Here is a 19,035-nt window from a genome sequence, read left to right as displayed (position 1 = left end):
GGTAATCTTTCAGGAATGTCAGAGAGAGGGGAGGGAACAGAGATTTGAAAGAAACTTTGGAGACAAGGACTTGCTTCTCCTTTCAGAACCCTCTCCTCCCCGCTCCTGACCGGTCCCTCTAGCCCCATCCCTGGGGGGGCGGGGGACAATCCCCCCCCCACTGCACCCTTCTACTTCTTGGGGCATTTTGCTCTCCTCTGCACCTCTTACCTTAATTCTACAGTTCCCCATCCCTACTCATTTTTTTTTTGTTTGTTTAAATGGGAAATCACCTTCCTCTTCATAGGGGTATGTCTGAATTTGGGCCAATTTCGTTCAAAGAAATCCACGGGAAACAGACATGAGGAAGGGCTTTTCCATGGGTTACCTCCAGCCCGGGCTAAGGCACCTGCACGTCAGCCCATCAGCGGCAGGCCTTGTGGTTTCTCATTATCCTTCAGGGGGTTCCATTTGGACTCATTCTTGTCATTCCATCCATACCAGCTCCCCTTTCCCCCAGAAAAAGCAACAGTAAAGGCAGTGACCTGAGCCCCCTGGAGTGAGATGCGGGTTGCCGCTTCCCTGTACGGGCAGAGGCCAGGGCAGGGTTGGGTATAGAAGCAAGCAGAAAAGGCCCACGTGGGCCCATCGCTCACAAAGCTCTTCTAAAGGCAGGACACCCCTCCTGGCTTTCCTAGTCCTCTACCTTAACAGCTCTCTGCTGGGGAGATCACAAGGCACCAACCGGCTAGGACACGGCCAGAAAGACCCCGCCTTCTTCACACAGGTAGAAAACAATCAGACAGGGATGTGGTCAAAGGTGATTCTTCCTCCCACAGTTTCCCTTCGTAAACTATTATTTTTTCAATCCATGGAGCAGTTGAGAAACAGGTATGCATCTCCCTTGCCCCCCACCTCCTATCAAAACCTCTGAGACACACAAGGAAATCCAAAGCCACAATAATAGAGACACAAACTAAAGAAATCCTCCTTGGCTTGTTTTTCCAGGGTGGCCGGGCAAGGTGTGAAAATCCGTCTCACCCTCTGGGCTGGCAGGTGGAAGGTTCTGGGGAGGCGAAACTCCCTCGTCTCCCACCCGGCTGAGTGTCCAGGCTGCTCCCCCGCTCCCCGCCTCCTCCAAGGCCAGCTCCTCCTCCGCCTCTCTGCAGTCAGGCCTCCCCTGCGGTCCCGGGCCAAGGCGGCGGGAAAGGCGCCGCTACCTGCAGCCGCAAGACTCCACCACCATGTCCTCGTACTGCTTGTAGACCACGTTATTGCCCGCGTCGATGTACAGGATGCTGATGGGAGTCAGTTTAGTGGGCACGCAGCAGCTGGGCGGGGTGGAGCCGGGGTCCATGGAGTTCATCAGCGTCTGGATGATGGCGTGGTTGGTGGGCTCCAGGTGCGAGCGCAGCGGGAAATCGCACACGCCTTCGCAGTGGTAGGCCTCGTACTCCAGGGGCGCGATAATCCAGTCGTCCCAGCCCAGCTCCTTGAAGTTCACGTGCAGGGGCTTCTTGCTGCAGCGCAGCCTCGACTTCTTGCCGTGCCGCTTGCCATGGCGGCTGGCGAAGGCCGTGCGACGCCGCCGGCGGCCGGGCGAGGGCAGCCAAGGCCCGGCGTCCGGGGTGCCCGACGGCGGCGGCCACGACCCCTCGGCGCCCGCGCCCGCGCCCGGGCCCGCCACCTCGGCCAAACCCAGCTGCTCGCGCATCTCGGCGAACAGGTTCTTGCGCTGCGATCTGGTGAACACGACGAGCAGGGCGCGCTCCTGGGGGGTCCGCACCCTCCGGCCGAAGCCCAGACTCCGCAGGTCCGGGGGCGGCGGCTGCTGGGGCTCCGGAGCGCGCGCCTCTGCCTCCCCGGCTCCCGGCTCGCCCCACGCGGCCCGCAGCTCCAAGCACAGCTGCTTCCAGGGCTGGTGGCGCAGGCCCTGCCACACGTCGAAGACTTCCCAGCCGGCCCGGGGCGCCCCCTGCGGGTCCAGGGTCCGCGCGTCCAGCAGCAGGGGCGACAGGCAAGGGAAGAGCTGCACGTGGAGCGGCCGGGCCGGCGGCCCCCAGGGCGCTGCGGGCGCCTGGCGAAAGAGCCGCAGCTCCGCGCCCACCAGCTCTTCTTTGTCTGAGAGCGTGGACACATCAAACAAATACTTCTGTCTCCGGAGAGGAGTGTGCGAGAGATCGTCTGCGAGATAAAAAATAATTACAGTCAGTTTCACTTAAGAGGGAGATCAGCCCGGTGCTCTGTGGCCGCCCCCTGGGAGGAAGAGGGCGGGGAGGGAGCAAGGCGGGCCGGTAGGGGTCCAGCTCGACCCGCCCAGGGCTGACCACCCCGGCTCCTGGCCCGGCCAGTGCGCGGCGAGGGCGGGGGAGCACCCGGGCGGCCCCCGCCTCCCCAGCAGCCCGCACTCCCAGGGCGGAAGTCGGTGGCTGCACGAGAGGCGGCCAGGGCGGCGGCCTCCCGGGTTTTCCCCTAGGAGCCAGTGTTACCGCTAATGTGCCCTTTGTGGTCGCAGCCCGGGCCGCGCTTCCCCCGACCTCCTCTCGGCCGGCTCGTTCTCATCATTCACGTGTCGGTTCAAATGTCACCTCGTCGGAAAGGCCATCCTCGACCACCCTGATCTAAAGTAGCCTTCCTCGGTCACTATCACGGGACTCTGGTTTATTATCTTCCGGGCACTTAGCACTATCTGCAAGGACCTCGTTTATATTTGTCTCCTTAGTGGTATGTCTTTCCCAGTAACACCCCGCCCCCCTCCGCCAGCCCGTGGGAGCTAGGACCCTGTCAGGGCCATCTTGCTCACCACGTCGCCTACAGGCGTGCCTGACCTAGGCTACACGCTGGTCAGGGAGTGAGAAACTTCTAGAGCAGTCGTTCTCAGTCTGACTGTACTTTATAACCATCCAGAGAATTTACGAATGACCAGCCTGGGGCTCACTTCCTCCAATTGAATCAACATCTGAGGACTGGGCCTGGATATCGGGGTTCTGCTAGGGTTTGTTGGCTTTTCTTTTTTTTACGCTCCAAGGTGATTTGAAGGTGCGGCCCTAGTTGAGACCCACGGGTCAAGGGGAAGATGTTGCCCAGCAGGCAGTTTTGCTGAAGCATTTAGGCCCGATCAAGTTGACAGAATGAGGAGCTGCGACGTGATTTCTTTCTTTCTTTTTAAAATTCATCAGCCATTTAACAACAAACAAAAGAGCAATGAGGCTTTCAGGAGTCTGCACAGGGGCAAGTGAACCCATGCTAACACCAGGCATCTATCCACTGAGAAGATCCTGCAGCCAATGAGAAATAAATGCATCAGTAGGGGAAAAACCACACACACACACACACACACACACACACACACACACACACACACACTCTGACTTTCTCCCCTCCTCCACCCACCCCCCAATCTGAAATCTTCTTGCTTTGCAACTAATCCTGAAGATAAAATTTGTGGTTACAAGGGAGAAAAAATAAATGGAAGCACAAGGAGGAGGTGGAAGAGGATCACAGGCTTTTAAAATCTAAGGTGAATTTTTGAGGACCCAGGCAAAACTGGACTTCTTTTTTGAACACATTTGTGCATGAAGCCAACCCCACTTCAATGTGCAAGGCGGAAAGCTAACCAGATTTTCCTGGGCTGCCTTCTCATAAAATATTTACAACCCAGCAAATACAAAAATCCCCAAAGCCCCTAGCTTTCCCCAGAAGCTAGTAAAGTTTGGGTGGATTCAATAGTAAAAGTGTCACCGGTCCTGGTCTGACCCTCACTGCCTGTCCAGATGTAGCCCCAGGGCACAGGATCTGGAGCCTGGGCCACACCCAGTCCCTACTCTGGGCTGACCACTGGGGCCTGCTACCTCCCTCTAAGGCACAAGTCCCGACCTGAGATGAGCTGTGGGAAGGGTTAGAGAGGTGAAAAGGGAAAAGCTGCTGGAGGCTGTTGATTTATGGAAGCCAAGACCTTCAAACCGACCAGGGTCACGTTAAAATCAGTGGGAATTCAGCACTTTCTTCTCCTCCTTTAAAGAGACCTGCATCTGACAATACTCAGCCACCACCCAGATCTCTGGACTTATCGCCTTAGGCTTCACTTTCCTGGCTGTCATAGTTCTCTCTCCAAACTAAGGATGTGATGAGAGGGACAAACCCAAGGCATCAGCTAAATGTTGTGTTGGCTGATGTAGTATTCATTCTGACTATCCATCAGGACAGACTAGTTCTGCAGAACAGGTATTCCTATTGTTCCCATTTTACAGATGGGAAAACCAAGGCTTGGAGTAACTAATTACCAATCTGATGGCTAGTAAATGGCGGAGGGTGTAGTTAAGACCCAAACCTAGGTCTGTGTAATTCCAGAGTTGGAACATTTAGCCCGAAAATCCCATTGCTTCATTGCCCCTCCCTTATAGTCCGGGTCCTGGAGGCAAAGCAACCAGGAGTGGCCAATGTATAAAGGGTGGGAGATACAGTCCAAACTGTATTTTCAGGGCTTGCTAGGAATAAAACCTGGACTCCTTTAGGAAATCACTTCCTTCTCTGCTTACATAACTCTTGAGCTAGTTTGTCACTGGCTGGAGAGAATCAGGCAGGTGTAAAGTATGATTTATTTTTTTCTTTGTCATGCAACTCAGAGAAATCAGCCTGCTTTTGTTTTCATTCTTTTTTTTTTTTTTTTAAGCATGAGCTAATCAATGGCTAGTCTGCACAGCTGAGCCACATTTCTCTAGTCCTTGAGAGCGGTCAAAACAAAAGAAAGCATCTGTAAAAAGAGGGCTCTACTGGTTCTGCAGCCTTGGGATTTCTGATGATTTTTTCTAGCAAGATCAGCCTGCTCTTACTCTTTCCAAGGCTCAGAGAAAGAGGGCACATGAAGGCTCCAGCCTGCATCCTGCTCCCTTTTCTTCCCATACCATCTCCATTCCCACAGTTTGAGGGGCCTCACCTGCATGGGGGTGGCCACCCTTGCCCGCAGGTCCAAGCTTCCCATGCTGCAGGTGCACACACTGGCAATGTGATACATCCCTAGGAGGACAGACCCAGAGAAGAACCTGCCCCGGGCCCTGGAAGTGAGCTCAGGGCTACTTAGGGAAAAACTCTGTGGCTCAGGTACCAGAGTGGAGTAATAACCCTCAAAGCCTCTGAATCTGCATCATCAGCATCACACAAGATCTTGTTAGAAATGCAAATTCTCTTGGGCCCCAGAGTTTTGTAGTGGGGCCCAGAATTTGCATTTCTCCTAAGTTCCCAGGTGATGCCAATTCTGCTGGTTGGGGGACCCCACTTTAAGAACCATGAATCTAGATGAGCACATCAGAGTCTCCACTTTGTGGGCAGGGCACCATGGGAGGCAGGACAAAACAGGGCCCTCCAAAGCACAGGGCCCTGCGCAGGATCTAAGGTAGTAATGACCAGAACCAATTTCCTGTTGCTCCCTGCTCCTTCCTGTCCCCACAGCCACCCCTACACTGTTTAGTCTCTCAGCCACGTATACTCTCACTGGGTCTCCAGAACCTCTAACCCATGAGGGTGGCTGCCCTGTGCAGCTCTCCTACAGACCACATTCTCCACCTGTCTGGACCTGCTCTGGAGGCATGCATCACAGAAATAGCCCAAAGGAGGCATGCGACCTGAAGAGTGCACACACCACCATCCACTGTGACCCTGCAGACACTTTGTCTGCCAAGGCGGCATCACAAGGCCCAGCCCTGCTGCCATGGTCACCTGTGCAGAGGAAGCCAGCCCTTCACTCCCTCTCCCACAAGCCTCCTCCCATTAAGTCCTGCATAAAGGAGGGTTGATGTCATGAAATGACCCTCTCTCCCATCCCCTCACCTCGAAACAATCACTTTCCATTTCAAAAATCTGTTGGTGGCACTTTCTTACATCCTGAAAGTGAATCCTATGCTGCAGGCCTTGGAATTGAAATTGAGTAATACATCAGGGGACTTTCTATTTTGCTTTTTATTTGCATCAACCTGGTCTGTTACATCCTCCCCTATAAATTCAATGTTTGCTTTGCATTAGACATATAGACCTCTCAAGTTACATTTGCTGGGTTTGTGCTTATCCTCTTGCCCTGGTGGGAAGGAGGGGAGGAGAGACGGAGGAGGAAGGAACAAACCACCTGCATATCTGAAGAAAATTCTTCATAACTAGGTCAACCTTTTTTTTTTTTTTTTTTGAGTTAAAGGTAAGTCGGAAGGTTGGGAGCATCTCAAACATGCACATTTGGTGTGGAACTGATTAAAAATAAAAATTAAAAAGGAAAGCGAATAAGGAACGAGAAAAAGAACTAATCACTGCAAGGGAGAGTCTATCATGTCCATTTTAAATGAGGAAATTGGCTTAGAAAGGTAAAGCGTTCTGTGCAGGGTCACAGTGTGTGGCTGGAGGAAGCTAAGAAGCAAACACCAGATCACTTTTTAAAAAAAGTGCCTAGGGTGCCCGAGTCCGGACACCTGGGAAACCGCACCCCAAGAAGGCAGCCTAAGGGAAGCCCGCACAGCGCGGGAGCGGAGCCTTGCGGGTCCCCTCCCCGCGCTCTTGCAGCTGGAGGCGGCTTCCCCGCGCCACCCTTCAGGGAGCTTCCGAAAACCCGAAACTTCTTTCGGTTTGGGAAGGAAAGGACCCGTACTGCATTCCCCAAGACGTCTTCAGATGTGCACGCAGTTTGAGGTCCCTCTTGAGAGTCTTTGTTGGATTTTGTGTCCCTCGCCGGCTGCGAGGGCGTCCCCGCGTTCCAGCTTGCTCGACCCCCTGGACCCTTCACCCTGGGCTCCCTGACGCCCCTCAGCGCGTGTCCCGCTCGCGTCTCTGAATTCTCGGTGACAGCGGCCACCGGCGGCATCTGACCGGGCAGGGCCCCACACGCCACAACGCCAAGCGTCCCGCTGCAGATCCTCCGAAGGCAGGTCCTCCAGTAACTGGTTGCAGCTCAGAAAGCCGAGATGACAGTGGGCTCTCTCACCCCCACCCCCTTAGGTGGTGATGGAAGGAGGAGTATAATCATCCGTCTTCACAAAAGAAGCTCCAGACGTCTCGGCAGCTCAGCCTCCCCACACCCGCAAAAGCAACACTCAACGCTTCGGGCGCGCTTTTGTGCCAGCATGTGCTCAGGGTTTTGGTGGCCTCTCTGAATCCTCACCGAAAGCGTCCGAGGCGCGTCGGACTGTTACACTCATTTATAGATGAGGTAAGGGGCTCTTCAATGTCTTCATTTGCCCAGAGTCTTGCAGCTTGTGAGGGACAAGATCTGAAGGTCTTTTTTTCCAACCGAGGCCCTCAGACCTGAGGCCACGCCCCTCTTCCAGGGTTCCGATTGAGCGGTGGAGCAAAGAGGGAGCGAGAACGTTGAGACACACCCCCATCACCAAAACCATCAACACAAGGGGAGCTGGGATCCGCCAGGATTTCCTTTTCTTCTTTACTAGAAGGAAGAAGACCTCCGAGCAGGGAATTCATAGCTGGATTTGGAGTCACTGCTTCCTAGGTCCCTCAGCCCTGAGGGTGCCCTGAGGTGCCAAAGTCTACAAGTTGAAAGTAGAGTCACGTGTACTGGGTAAGTAAAAATGAGCCACCAGCCCTCTCCCCTGGGGTATGAAGGCCTCTGAGTAATCTGTGCTCCAACAATTACCCTCTCCTGGGATAGTGATCTCCTGGGCAACCCCCCGACCCATACTCTTCTCCTGAGTTCTGTCTCCATCGAGATCTGCCTTGGCAAACGGCTGACCTTGCTAAACATCCACACTGAGGCGTGGATTCAGAAGGCGGCCCACACAATTCACCCTCCCCGGGGTGCTCTTGCTCAAATCCAACATGATCATAATATCAAACCCTGGTGTAGCACTTACTATGGGCTGGGCCTGATCTAAATTCTTGTAATGACTCATTTAAGCTTCAAAACAACCTATGGAAAAAAGAAAAGATGTCACTATTATGTTATGGATCAGGAAAGAAAAAAAAAAAAAACACAGAGAGCTCAAGTGTAACTTGTCCAAGATATAAGAGGTAGATATGGCAGTTGGGCTCCAGGATCTTTGCCACCACCTGGACATCCCAGCCCTTGATCTTTGTGTCTGCTAGAAACCTTGAGAAGGCTCCAGTTCTTTCATGCTGCCCATGACTACAGGGAGGGCATCAATCTCTGATCTCCAAATGTCAGTCACTTCCTAATCAGCAGAACTGAAGGGATGCTAACAGTTCAACAGTTGAAAGAGGAAACTTTATTTTCTCATCTGCAGAATGAGAATAATAACATCAACTCACAGTCACTGAGGGAGGGGTGGCAAATGAGGTAGGATCTCAGGAAAGACCCTGAAGATGTGTGCAAATGTTAGTTACTACTGACAATGTGCAATGAGCCTAGAACCTAGAGTCTAAGAGATGTAGATTTGAATCTGATCTGTAACTTATTGTCTTGGATGGACTGAGTCACATAATCTCTCCCAGCCTCACATGGCTCATCTGTAAAATGGGTGAATGGCCCCACTTTGCAGTGTCATTGTAAAGGTCAGAGTCAAGGCAACCAGAGCTGCATGCATGACAGACAAAATCACCCAACGAATGCAGCCAATATGACTATAACTACCCACAGCCAGGTAGAGGGAAGAGGCACCTGTCCTCCTCTCGGCCGTCTTTGAGGAGATGTAGTCCAGTCCTCTCCACAAGATTTCCAGAAGTGGGTGAAGAAAAGGTGCTGGGTAGAGGGGTAAAGAGAGAAGCAAGGGCTTCCAGTTCCTACTCATCTGAGGGTTCCGTGAAGGACAAGGCCCATAAGGGTTTCAGCCCCACCCCCATCACCTTGCTTCTTCTCAATTCCCAGGCTTCAGCCACCACTATGGTCCCTCCTGAAACACCAGGTGATCAAACGACCTGCAGCGGGAGGCTCATCAAGGTTACAGCCCTCACTGCAGGTTCCCCTCCTCTGTAGCTAATTCGTCTGCAAACCCATCTGGCTCCCTGGACTGGCAGACACATCCCTGAGTGGCCTAGTGAATGGTCTCCTTGCCCCACCCCTCCCACTTACCCCTCTGGTGCCTCTGTGGGGCACGAACTGTCCATAGAGCCAATCTAGGGTGGGAGAAGGGGGGTTCCCTATCTTTTTCATCTGGCAGGTTGGAGGAGAGACGGGTTGTAGCAATGACTGACCCCTTGGGCAGGAGTGCGAGGCTGGCTGGGGTAAAGTCCGGTGGTCCAGTGCATCCTCACCACCCACTCACCTGCCCTGTTTCTCTCTAGGTCTCTTGGTTTCCCCAGTGTTTTCCCCAATAGCTTGCTCTGATTTTCTCAGCTTTTTTCCTCCTTTCATAGATCAGAAAGGCCCAAGGGGAGTCCAACACGGAGGCCTTTACCACCCTCTTCCCCAAGCCTCGCAGATCCCCCTCTCCTTGCATCGAGCCTGAGCTTTCTGAACCACGTGAGATTAGTTGGGTCTAATGTCCTACCTGGATCCTGTAGAAAAACCCCAGTGTTCCCACAGCAAGCTCTGGATCAGTGAGTGGCAAAATAGTACAGATGGGAGGGGGAGAGCAGGGGAACCCCTATTTCCACCTGGCTGGGAACAACTTCTTATGCCCTGGGAGCCTCAGCACCGCCTTCTGTGTAACTTCTGGCAGCAGTGCTGGTTTCTGGCAGGAGACAGGGCCAGCCCTCTACCCTGAGCACTGGGCTCTGGGCACCTCCAGCAGAAGTCCCAGGGCACTTCAAAGAGACTCCTCTTGTCTCTCTAGGATGAAATGGATCCATTTATAAAGTAGTTTCCATGAACTTGGTGCAAAAACTCGTGGCTGCATAGGGGCCCAAGAGCCAGAGATGCAAATCCCAAATTCAGGACACTTCACGGTCATCTCTTCACTGCTGTCCCACCCTGGGCTCCTAACCACAGTGGCTCAGATCTTAATTTGACAACAATATAGATGGAATCCAAAAGGGAACTTAGTGCCACCTCACACTCTGGGCCTTCTCGCCCCATCTTTCCAATACGCCCAAGCAGCTTGCACCTGGATGTCCTCAGCTCCAGCGTCCCGCGCAAGTCGCTGCCTTCTCCTGCAGCCGCGCGAGCTGGGCCCAGACTAGATTGATTTACCGGGGATAAGGCAGCCGGGAAATCGGGGCCTTTTCACTTGAGAACTTGGAGATCAACACTAGAAGAAAAGGTTCCCTTTTATGTTGTTTCCCCTCTCCAATCAATTCTGAGGTTGCAGGTGGGGAGATGGACTCAAACTGGCGTGTTGTCATGGGCAGGATATTGGATCCCCAGGTCCCAGGGGTCCTGCGCAGGAGAAACCTCAATGATGTGTTCTTTAAATCGCTGGGCCAGGAGCAGCTTCTGAAAAAGGGATCGCTGAAACTTAGCTCCACTGTGTTCACCTTGGGCTGACTCCCAAAATAACGTCGTAGCAAAATGAGATTCGTGGTGGCAGCTATGGACCATAGTCTACATGGTCTAGCATCGTTCAATTTCCCTCCCCAAGGGGCGTGGGAGCCGCAGTCGCTGGGAAGTAGGGTGGGGCCTGGACCAACTTGCCTAGAAGCCAGATTTGCAAACAGGCGCGCGGATTCCCTTCAGTTCCTCTGTTATTTAGATACGGAAGGGGGGTTTGTAAACCACCCCGACCGACCCCAAAGCAACCCTCCGCGCTGCCCCTGCTTCTGCTTTCCGCTGGGCTCCAGCAGCCAAACCCACGCCAGCCTGAGCCAGAGGCCCGCCCTTCGCCCCTCCTGTACGCCGGCTGTCGGGTCCCTAAACCGTGCTCCGCCCCCAGGAGCCCCGGCCACTCGCAGCGCAGCGCGCGCATCTCCGCGAACGCTGGTCAGCGCCGCCCGCCGCCCGCCCACTCCAAGCGCCTAAAGCATCTCACCCCAAGCGGACCCAACCCTCGGCCCCCAGCAGCGCTAATGGACTGTCCTGGAAGGCAGGGAACAGCAACCCTGGAACCCATTAGGCCGACGAGGACCTATTTAATTCCTGTAAACAGGAGACACCATTTAACCGAAACTGAGCTTAAAAATAAACAGCCAGGCTTTAAGGGCAGGAGTTGGGGGGTGGGGGTTGAGGGAGATGGTAGATGCCAAGCAACAAAATGGCTCTGTGGATCCACGTTTCCTCTGGCCACACCTCGCAGCCTCCGCTTGGATCCCATACCCGGGACCAGAGAGCATCGTTTGACCAGGGTTATTTAATATCCGAGGGGTTATCGAACGAATGATCTTCACTTTACTTAAAAGCGCCCAGAGATTATTGTTTATTTGCCGTGAGTCATTTGATGCAAGCAGAAGTCCCGGCAGGAAACAAAAATTTTTGTTCTGTCCTATTTCTGTCATGCCACCTTTCCCCCACTTCTCCGTTCAGTTCCTTTCTCCCTTTCCCCACGCCACCCCAAGAAGAGGTCACCAATTTCAAGGAGGTGTGCGCCAGAACCCCCAGAACTCCAGCTGGGAAAAAACCAGTTGCGCTAGGGCCTCCATCAACGCAACGTTCTGCGTTCCCCGAGGGTCCAGGCAACAGGCATCACCCTCCGGTCGGAAGGGGGAGCTTTCATGTCTTGATTCAGTTTGAGCGGGAAGGGATTACAAGGCCTGTCGTGGGTTGTGACTTAGGTAATTTTGTCTCTTAATGTGCAGAAACGACAAGGGTGTTTGAGCACGTCTTTCGATCCCCTCCCCCACCAGCAACTCTATCGCGCAAACTCCCAGAGCCCGAGAGCCTCCCGCTCCGGGAAAAAGCTCAGTGTCCTTCTCAGATTAGCCTCCCCTGCCAAGGAAGCTGGTCCCCGAATTCCGGCGCGAGTGCAGAAGACATGACGTGTTCTTAGCTTTTTGCTAAGGAGGCCTTTGTAAGGCAGCCCTTAAAGCCTTGGGGTTGCGAGTGACAAAAACTGGTGTTCAGCTGCAAGCCAATGGCTAAGGGTTTGGTCTGCGGCCTGAGAAGTGTTTTAATCATTCCAACCCAGAAGAGCAGAACAAATTTCTGGTTTAAGGGTTCCTTCCCTTACCCCCGGACTTGTTCCGGGACCTGCCAGTTCGCCGGGCTTGAGGATACTAAACCTGAACCCTGACGGCGACGCACACCCCGCGCGGGGCTCACGCGGGCGCGTCCCCACACGCACGCACTTGAACGCTCAGCAATCCTTTTCCAAGGCTGTTCCCTCTTTCCGGGGAAATAAAGCCTAGATTGGAACCTTCTGCCGGCTTCCTCACTTGGCCGTCTGGTCTGCATTAGTGTTTTTATAAGGGACTCAAACAAATCGAATACAAGGTCACCAAATAATTAACAGTTGTGAATTCCCTCCGTCCCCATTAAAATACTTCCCTGCTTATATTTCATTTTCCGTTTGCCAACGACAGCAGGGTCGGGGCAAAAGCGCCTCTGCGTTGATCGCACCACTCTCTGCGGCCCAGGTCCACCCAGAAACTGGATGTTTTGCATAAACATGCTGCACCAGAGGAGCTTCAATGAGGAGAGAACTATGCCGCTCTCAGAATGTCCTTCTGCTGCCGGGCTGCCCCCACAACTGTCCTGCCCTGCCCTCTGGTAATCGCGACCCAGAAGGTAAACCTAGAAGTCAACAATCAGGGGCAAACTCTTCTAAGGTTCATTTCTAGGGTGTCGAGTTCCTCAAGGACGTCCTAGTCTCATTTCTTTTTGTTTGTTTGTTTTGTTTTGTTGGCTTTTATCTGTTCCCTACTGCCTCCTTCCTGAGAAGGCTATTGTAACAACAAGGCTCCCTCTCTCCCAAATTTAAAGAGTATTCTTATTTCAAAATCGTCTGTAAATGTAACTCACAGCAGTATTCTTAGATTTATTTTGCTTTCTTCATCCTCAAGAGGTTCCCCACACACACACACCTTATTGGAATTATGGGGCACTTCTCACTACATGAAGTCCGAGTTTTGCTTCTCTCTTCCTCTCCCTGTATCTCACAGCCCAGTCGAATTCATAGGCATTCTCATTGTCTGCCTTTCCCAGGCCCCAGAGTTGCGGAGCCAAGGCTCCAGTACTCGTGGTCTTTTAATGAACTATACCATGTGCTAACTACTATTTCTCTGTATGCAACCTGGCCCATCCTGACGGTATGACTGCACCAAAACACACACGCACACAACACACACGTGCACACACTTCCTCATCTTTATCCGAAATAATTTATAAAGCACAATATGGGGCTGTTTTTAAAGATCAGGGATAATGCGGCTTGTGCCTTTTACAGGGAGTACAAAGCGGAAGCAAATCACAGCACAGTTTCAGACCCTTGAGCCCAAAGTTTCACTCCAACTCCTAACTGGGTCTTAAGAGATTACAGAGGACTATTAGATGGGGAGGGAAATCTGTCCATTTTTTCTGACTTCTTCTTGCCACCATCCTTTAGAAACCTCACCCCCTTACCCTATCCATGTAGTGCCATAGGTAAGCATGCAGAGTCTAGTTTTAGGTATTTGCTTCACCTCTCACTAGCTGTGTGACCTTGAACAACTTACTTAACCTCTCTGTCTTCTTTAATTCACGTGTAAAACAGTGATTATAGCACTTACCCCCAGGGGAGGGTTGTGAAATAATTTATATAACAGATTTTAGCGCAGTACCGCGTACTGGTAAATGTTCACAGCAAATGCTCAATATGTCAGTTAATCTTGGTTATTATTATTATTCCTAGTTGTTTGGAGAGCAAACTGAATGGGGAATGTGTTTTTTGTTTTTTGGTTTTTGGGGGGTTTTTTTTGAACTTACAATAAGGTCACCTCATGGAGGGGGCGGGGTGGTGAGAGAAGAACGCAGGGGTGAGGCAGTACAGAACATGCAGTCTTTAGTTTAAAGCGCACCTCATTCTCTCACATTGGGCAGAGTTTATCCTTGCTCTTCCACTCTTGAACGCAAGCCTTAGGTGTAACTTGTGGGCTCTGGAGTTCCCGGGAGAAAAAGGCTTTTTACAAATACTGTACTTAAGTAGTTCATGCCTCGAGAACCGGCTTCAGGATTCCTTCCGTTTTCTTTGCTCCTCCCCCTGAGGGACCCCGGCTTCTCGAAGCCAAGCCTGCCACACTCGACGGCGATTTAAACATCCCCGAGGCAAGGCGCCAAGTGAGAGCGGCTGGCCCAGCTCTCGGTTGGCCGCTGCTCTTTCCTCCTTGTCCTGCCATCCACGGTTGGGGGAGGGGATGTTGGAAGGTTTGGCGCGGTTTAGGAGTCCCCACGTGAGAGGGGCGGAAGTCCTCGCCAGGAGCCGGGGATGCGCGGCTGGCGGGTCCCTTCCATCACGGGAGACTAGACACCGTTTGATGTGTTATGACATGAACCCTCAATTAGATCGCTGAGTTGAAACACTCCAATCAGGGGCCCGATGCTAAGCAAGCCCCGGAAGGTCCAGCCCGAGGTCACCGCCGGTGACACATCAAATCAAAATCAGTGAGAGGGAAAGTGAGGCTTTCCCTTTATCAAGCTGGGGCTGCAGCCCGCAACAGACCCCCTCCTCTGCGCGCCCCCTCCAGCCTGCGGCTCCGCGCTCCTTCGCCCCCGCGCGGCGTGCGACCAGCCGCACAGCCTCCCCAGTCAACTAACTGCCTTTCTTCGCGTTTTCTGGGAACCCGAAGGCGTGGAGGTGACCGCGCCTTTGAAGCTGCGGTCCAGGTGGTCACGCCGCGACTCGTACGCCTGGGGACCGCGTTCGGGAGTGGAAGCCGGACGTTTGGATCTCGGTCCGGCTAGCCTGGAGAGCTTGGCTCGGGGACAGAGGCCCCCCAGCCCGGGCGCGCAGCCAGTTCCCGCCCCACCTCCGGCGCCCGCGAGCGCCCAGAGCGGTGCCCGGGGAGACGCGGCAGTGCGAGCCAGGGCGAAGGGAGCCGGTGTCTGCGCTGGACCCGGAGACCCCCAGAGACCTCCCACACTTGCCCGAAAGCCGCAGGCTTCGCTAGCCGCCTCCGAGCAGCCTGCAGGGTCCCTTGGTCCCGTGCCAAGCTCACAGGGCGCAGCTTTCGAGTTGGGGGGGGTCTGCCTGGGGGAGGGGCGGAGGCTCTGGCCACTTCCCGTGGGGAGAAGAAAATGCGCGCCCAGCTGCCTGGGCCTCCGGGATGTCCTCCCTTGGGGAAAGGCCTCCAGAGCAATTGTCTCTGCTAGGGTAGTCTTAGACTAGAGTCTTAGAGAAGGTGAACGATAAGCGGAAGATTTGGAGGGAGGGAAACAACAGAGGCACGGCGAGGGGTGGAGGTGGGGAGAAGGCGAGCTGCGCTGGCAGCAGGGCGGCAGGGGACCCAGACCATGCAGCGCTACGAAGAAGCCACTTGTATTTGCAAAGGTGACTTTAGTAGTCCTAAAATCACCATAAAATACCGTGCCGTTAATTTGCCGCCCAGACCTTTCAACAGCTCGTGAACCTCGCTGACCTTTGGCTGCAGCCGCGAATCGAGCGTGGGCAGGACTCGTGCCCGCAAGGAAAGCGGCTGCAAGGCAAAGGCTTGGGGCTGAAGCCTGTGAAGAACTGGGGCTCCGAGCCGTTAGCCTGCTCTGTAAAGCTTCGAGGGTGTGTGAGTCCCCAAGGCATCGGGCAGAGCAGCCCTCTCAGTCGGAACCCCATGCTCGCAGGTTCCCGGGCGACCCCACTTTCACTGACCTGGAAGTCACAGGCGGGGAACGAGTCCAGCTCGAGGAGCTAAAGTCTGGGCAGGGTGGCAGAGTGGATAGATGCCCAGATCTCTTTTATCTCCTCCTTCCTTTCTTCTCACCCTCTACCTCCCCTTTGCCCTTCCTTTGCTTTTTCTCCCCTCCTTTCCTGTCTCCTTCCACATTATTGTCTCTTCTCTTTAGGAGCCGAGTTCCCGGCGTATGCAGATTCCTCCCCAATTTCTGGTACCAGGGGAGCGCGAGTTTTCTCAAAGGCACTCGCCAGGCTGCAGACCAACGCGGGTGGCAAGGAGGGGGCGTAGGGAGTTCCGCAGACGCTCACACAAGCACCGGCGCCGGGGACCAAAGACGGTCTCCCTTGTAGAGGCGCAGAGAGAGGAGAGTCTCCTGGCTGAGAAAGGTGGATGAACACACGTAGACACCCATGTGGATTAAGTACCAACAATTTAGCTGACTTGCCCATGTCCCCGGCCCACCCTGCCGGTTGCTGCCACTGCCTCTGCAGAATTGACTTGGTTGCGGCCCCGGAGTGGCCGAGATCGCGCTGCTGGAGCGAAAAAAAAGCCCGAGGGCGCGGAGCTCCGACCCGGCTGACCATGCCCACACCCAGCGGGGACAAGCGGAGAACCCGTGCAGCGGCTGGGCCGGGGCGCTGCCAGACTCGCTCCTCGGACCGCGGAACTCGCTTCTGCCGGCTTTTCCCGGAGCCGACGGGAGCTCGGGGCTTCCCAAAGCTCACCCAGGCCCCAGGGCTGCCGGGGCCGCCACCGCAGCTCCAGTCTTGGACCGCGCACCCTGTGCAACGTGGGACCCCTTGCCATGGGTTCCGTCGGTTCCCGCCCGGGTCATTTGCCCGCCAACTCCTGCCCTCCACGCTTCCTCCACCAGCCACCAAACAAGCGGCCCCTACGCTGCTTTCTGCAAAAGGAAGAGGAAGAAGGAAGGGAGAAAGGAAGGAAGGGAATGAAGAAAGCGAGGCAGGGAGGATTGCACACTGGAATAAGATCTGCAGCCGCATTCGGAAACTCACTTGGGCTTGAGAAAAACAGTTTAAGGAAAGAAAAGGGGAGGTGTCCAGAGCGGGAAGGGGATTCACAAATGTAGCCTTCTGCCAGAGCCCGAGCAGCGCCTTCGCTGCGGAGCTCCAGGGGGAAAGGAGTCGGCGTCTTCTTTGCCACTTACCTAATCCCCTGTCTACAAAGCTAGTGATCGTATTGGCCGACTTGGAAGACTGGAAAAAGCTGGCATTGATGCCCAGCTTCTCGGCGATGGAGTAAGTCCTGTAGATTGACAGCATGTACTCGTGGGGCACCACGCGCGGGCCCCTGCCCGGAGGCTCCTGAGCCTCGGGCTGCTGTGGCGGTCGCCGCCGGGGCTCCTCCTGCGGCCTTGGCTGTGGCTCCTGGCTCTCCAGGGGGGCCCGGGCAGTGGCATTCGCTCGCGGCGCCCGCGGCATCTTCCCTTCTTTGCGGCTTCGCATTCCCTTGGCGGAGACTAGCTCGGCGGACGACGAGGAGGATGCGATGGAAGCTTGCTGGAAACCGGGCAAATCCCATAGGAAACTGATGAGGAAGACGGCCGAGAGCAGGACCCTTGGGGTATCCATGACGAGCGAGTGGCAGCGTCTCCCCGAGAGGCTGAGGAGCAGGGCGCGAGGGGCACAGAGCGGCTGGACAGCGGCCGGGGCCCGGCTCCTCGGGCGGACTCGGAGTGCGAGGAGCCGGGTCCCAGCCACACAAACCCCGGCCCTGCCACGCCCCCTCCCGCCCCTCGCCGGGAGGGGAGGAGAAGAAGGGGAGGGGAGGGGAGAGGAGCAGAGGGTGGGAGGAGAGGCCGGGTGGTGCGGGCAGGAGGTGTGGGGGAGAGGGGCCGCTGTGCGCCGGGGTGGCGGGGGACGCAGCGCCCCCGCGGGACGCGCGCGGGGTTGCGGGGCGGTGCGCACGGAGCCGGCCCGGAGCGCTTGGCAGGGGCCGACCGGCGAGGGCGCCCGGCGGCGGGGAAGCCGGGGCATCCGCAACGCCAGAGTCCCGCTGGCACCGGTAGAAGCTCAGTCCCTCCGCAGCGCTGCGCCGGCTCTCGGTCCTTGGCTGCCACCTCCAATTTCCTGGGAGCTTGCGGCCCCGGAAGAGGGAGGGGGCAGCGGCGCCCCCCAGAGACAGCTCGGAGCAGGCACTTCTGCTGCCGAATGATCGCCGGCTCCGGGCGGTGGTACTTTCCTTCCTCGGCCCCAAACTCCAGGCCAGTTGATCCGTCCCCTCAAGGGCCAGCCCAAGGCCAGAGAAGCCTCGCCGCGCGCCAGGCGTAGGGCCCAGACCAGAGCAGCCCCATTCTCTCGGTGGGGTACCGCTCTCCACAAAGCCCGGGCGTCTGTTCCCGACCCTCGAGGTCAGGCAAAGGCCACGAGTCTTTAGAGTCTGGATGGATGCTAAAAGCTGCTGCGCTCTCCTGCAGGCCCCAGCCTCTCTCCTCGCAGTCCCCAACCTCTTCTGACGCTGGCTTTGGCCAGTTCTTTTCTCCTCCATCTGTTCCCCTGGTCCTTTTCCCTCTCGCGGCCTGGCCCCCGTCTCCACTGCATCCCCATTTTCCTTCTCCTCTTTCCCTCCCGCCTTCAATACTTCCTCCTTCCCCAAGTTCCTTCTGCATTCCAACCTCTCTTTCCCCAGCCTGCTTTTCTTCTCACACTGCCCTCCCTTCTCTCTCTGCCTTCCCACCCTCTCTCTCCCCGGCCTTCCCCCTCCCCTTTTAGTGGACCCCTCCCTTTGCAGCTCGTCCCCAATCTGTTTCTCTTCAGCCCAGCCTCGCCCCATCACGAGTTTCCTTTATCTGTCCCCAGATTCCCCGTGCCTGTCTTCCCCGCCCACTGCCTCGCTCATTCCCGGGCCTGAGGGCTGGAAGTCGAGGCGGAGGGCTGCTTCTCTCCCGCCGCCGCCGCGCTCCGTGCCTCGGAATGCTGTGGACGTCGAGCTTCCCCGTACATTTACTCGAGTGCACAGCCACCAACCCAAAAAATGCTCTCTTTAATCGCCCCAGCCCCTCTGTGAGATCGGCCTTCCCATTTTCACTTTCACGGATTTAAAACACGAGCCTGAGAGAGGGTACATGACTTTTCCAAGAACACTCAACCAAGAGAACATGCAGCCAGAGACGGAGTCTAGGGCTCAGACTCCAGACCCAGGGCTATTCTCATTCCAGCAGAAGGGAATCGATCCCTGGGTCGATGTCTCTGTTTCATTCTTGCCTTTTTCCTTTTCTTTATGGTTTTAGTGGATCTCAGATGATTTCCTCCCCAACACTGTTTCGTGTGTGTGTGTGTGTGTGTATGTGTATGTGTGTGTGTGTGTGTGTTCCCAGTCTCCCTACTCCCCACCCTCTCACTTCCTTCCCCCTTCTCCCTTTTGCTATTTCAACCCTTTTTTCTGTCCCTGCAGGGACCAGTCACCTGACTGCAG

The 19,035-nt window shown here is 55.3% G+C and overlaps 1 protein-coding gene across 1 annotated transcript; it reads right to left on the bottom strand.

Annotated features, from left to right (window-relative positions):
- Positions 1-952: 952 nt before the first annotated feature.
- GDF6 (growth differentiation factor 6) lies at positions 953-17,192 on the bottom strand. Its single transcript, XM_031439356.2, has 2 exons — positions 16,769-17,192; positions 953-2,163 (listed from the first exon to the last, which is right to left on the bottom strand). The coding sequence occupies exons 1-2, from the start codon at positions 17,190-17,192 to the stop codon at positions 1,196-1,198; spliced, it is 1,392 nt and encodes a 463-aa protein (XP_031295216.2). The 3' UTR covers positions 953-1,195.
- Between the last annotated feature and the right edge of the window lie 1,843 nt (positions 17,193-19,035).

The sequence above is a fragment of the Camelus dromedarius genome, chromosome 20 (genome assembly GCF_036321535.1).
Source record: "Camelus dromedarius isolate mCamDro1 chromosome 20, mCamDro1.pat, whole genome shotgun sequence".
Classification (NCBI taxonomy): Eukaryota; Metazoa; Chordata; class Mammalia; order Artiodactyla; family Camelidae; genus Camelus; species Camelus dromedarius.
This window is presented reverse-complemented; position numbering and strand designations above follow the sequence as displayed.

Excerpts from the sequence above, each read along its gene's own strand:
- GDF6 (XM_031439356.2), bottom strand. The coding sequence starts at position 17,192 with ATGGATACCCCAAGGGTCCTGCTCTCGGCCGTCTTCCTCATCAGTTTC. Across the intron at positions 2,164-16,768 it reads CTTTGTAGACAGGGGATTAG|ACGATCTCTCGCACACTCCT; the intron begins GTAAGTGGCAAA and ends TTTATCTCGCAG.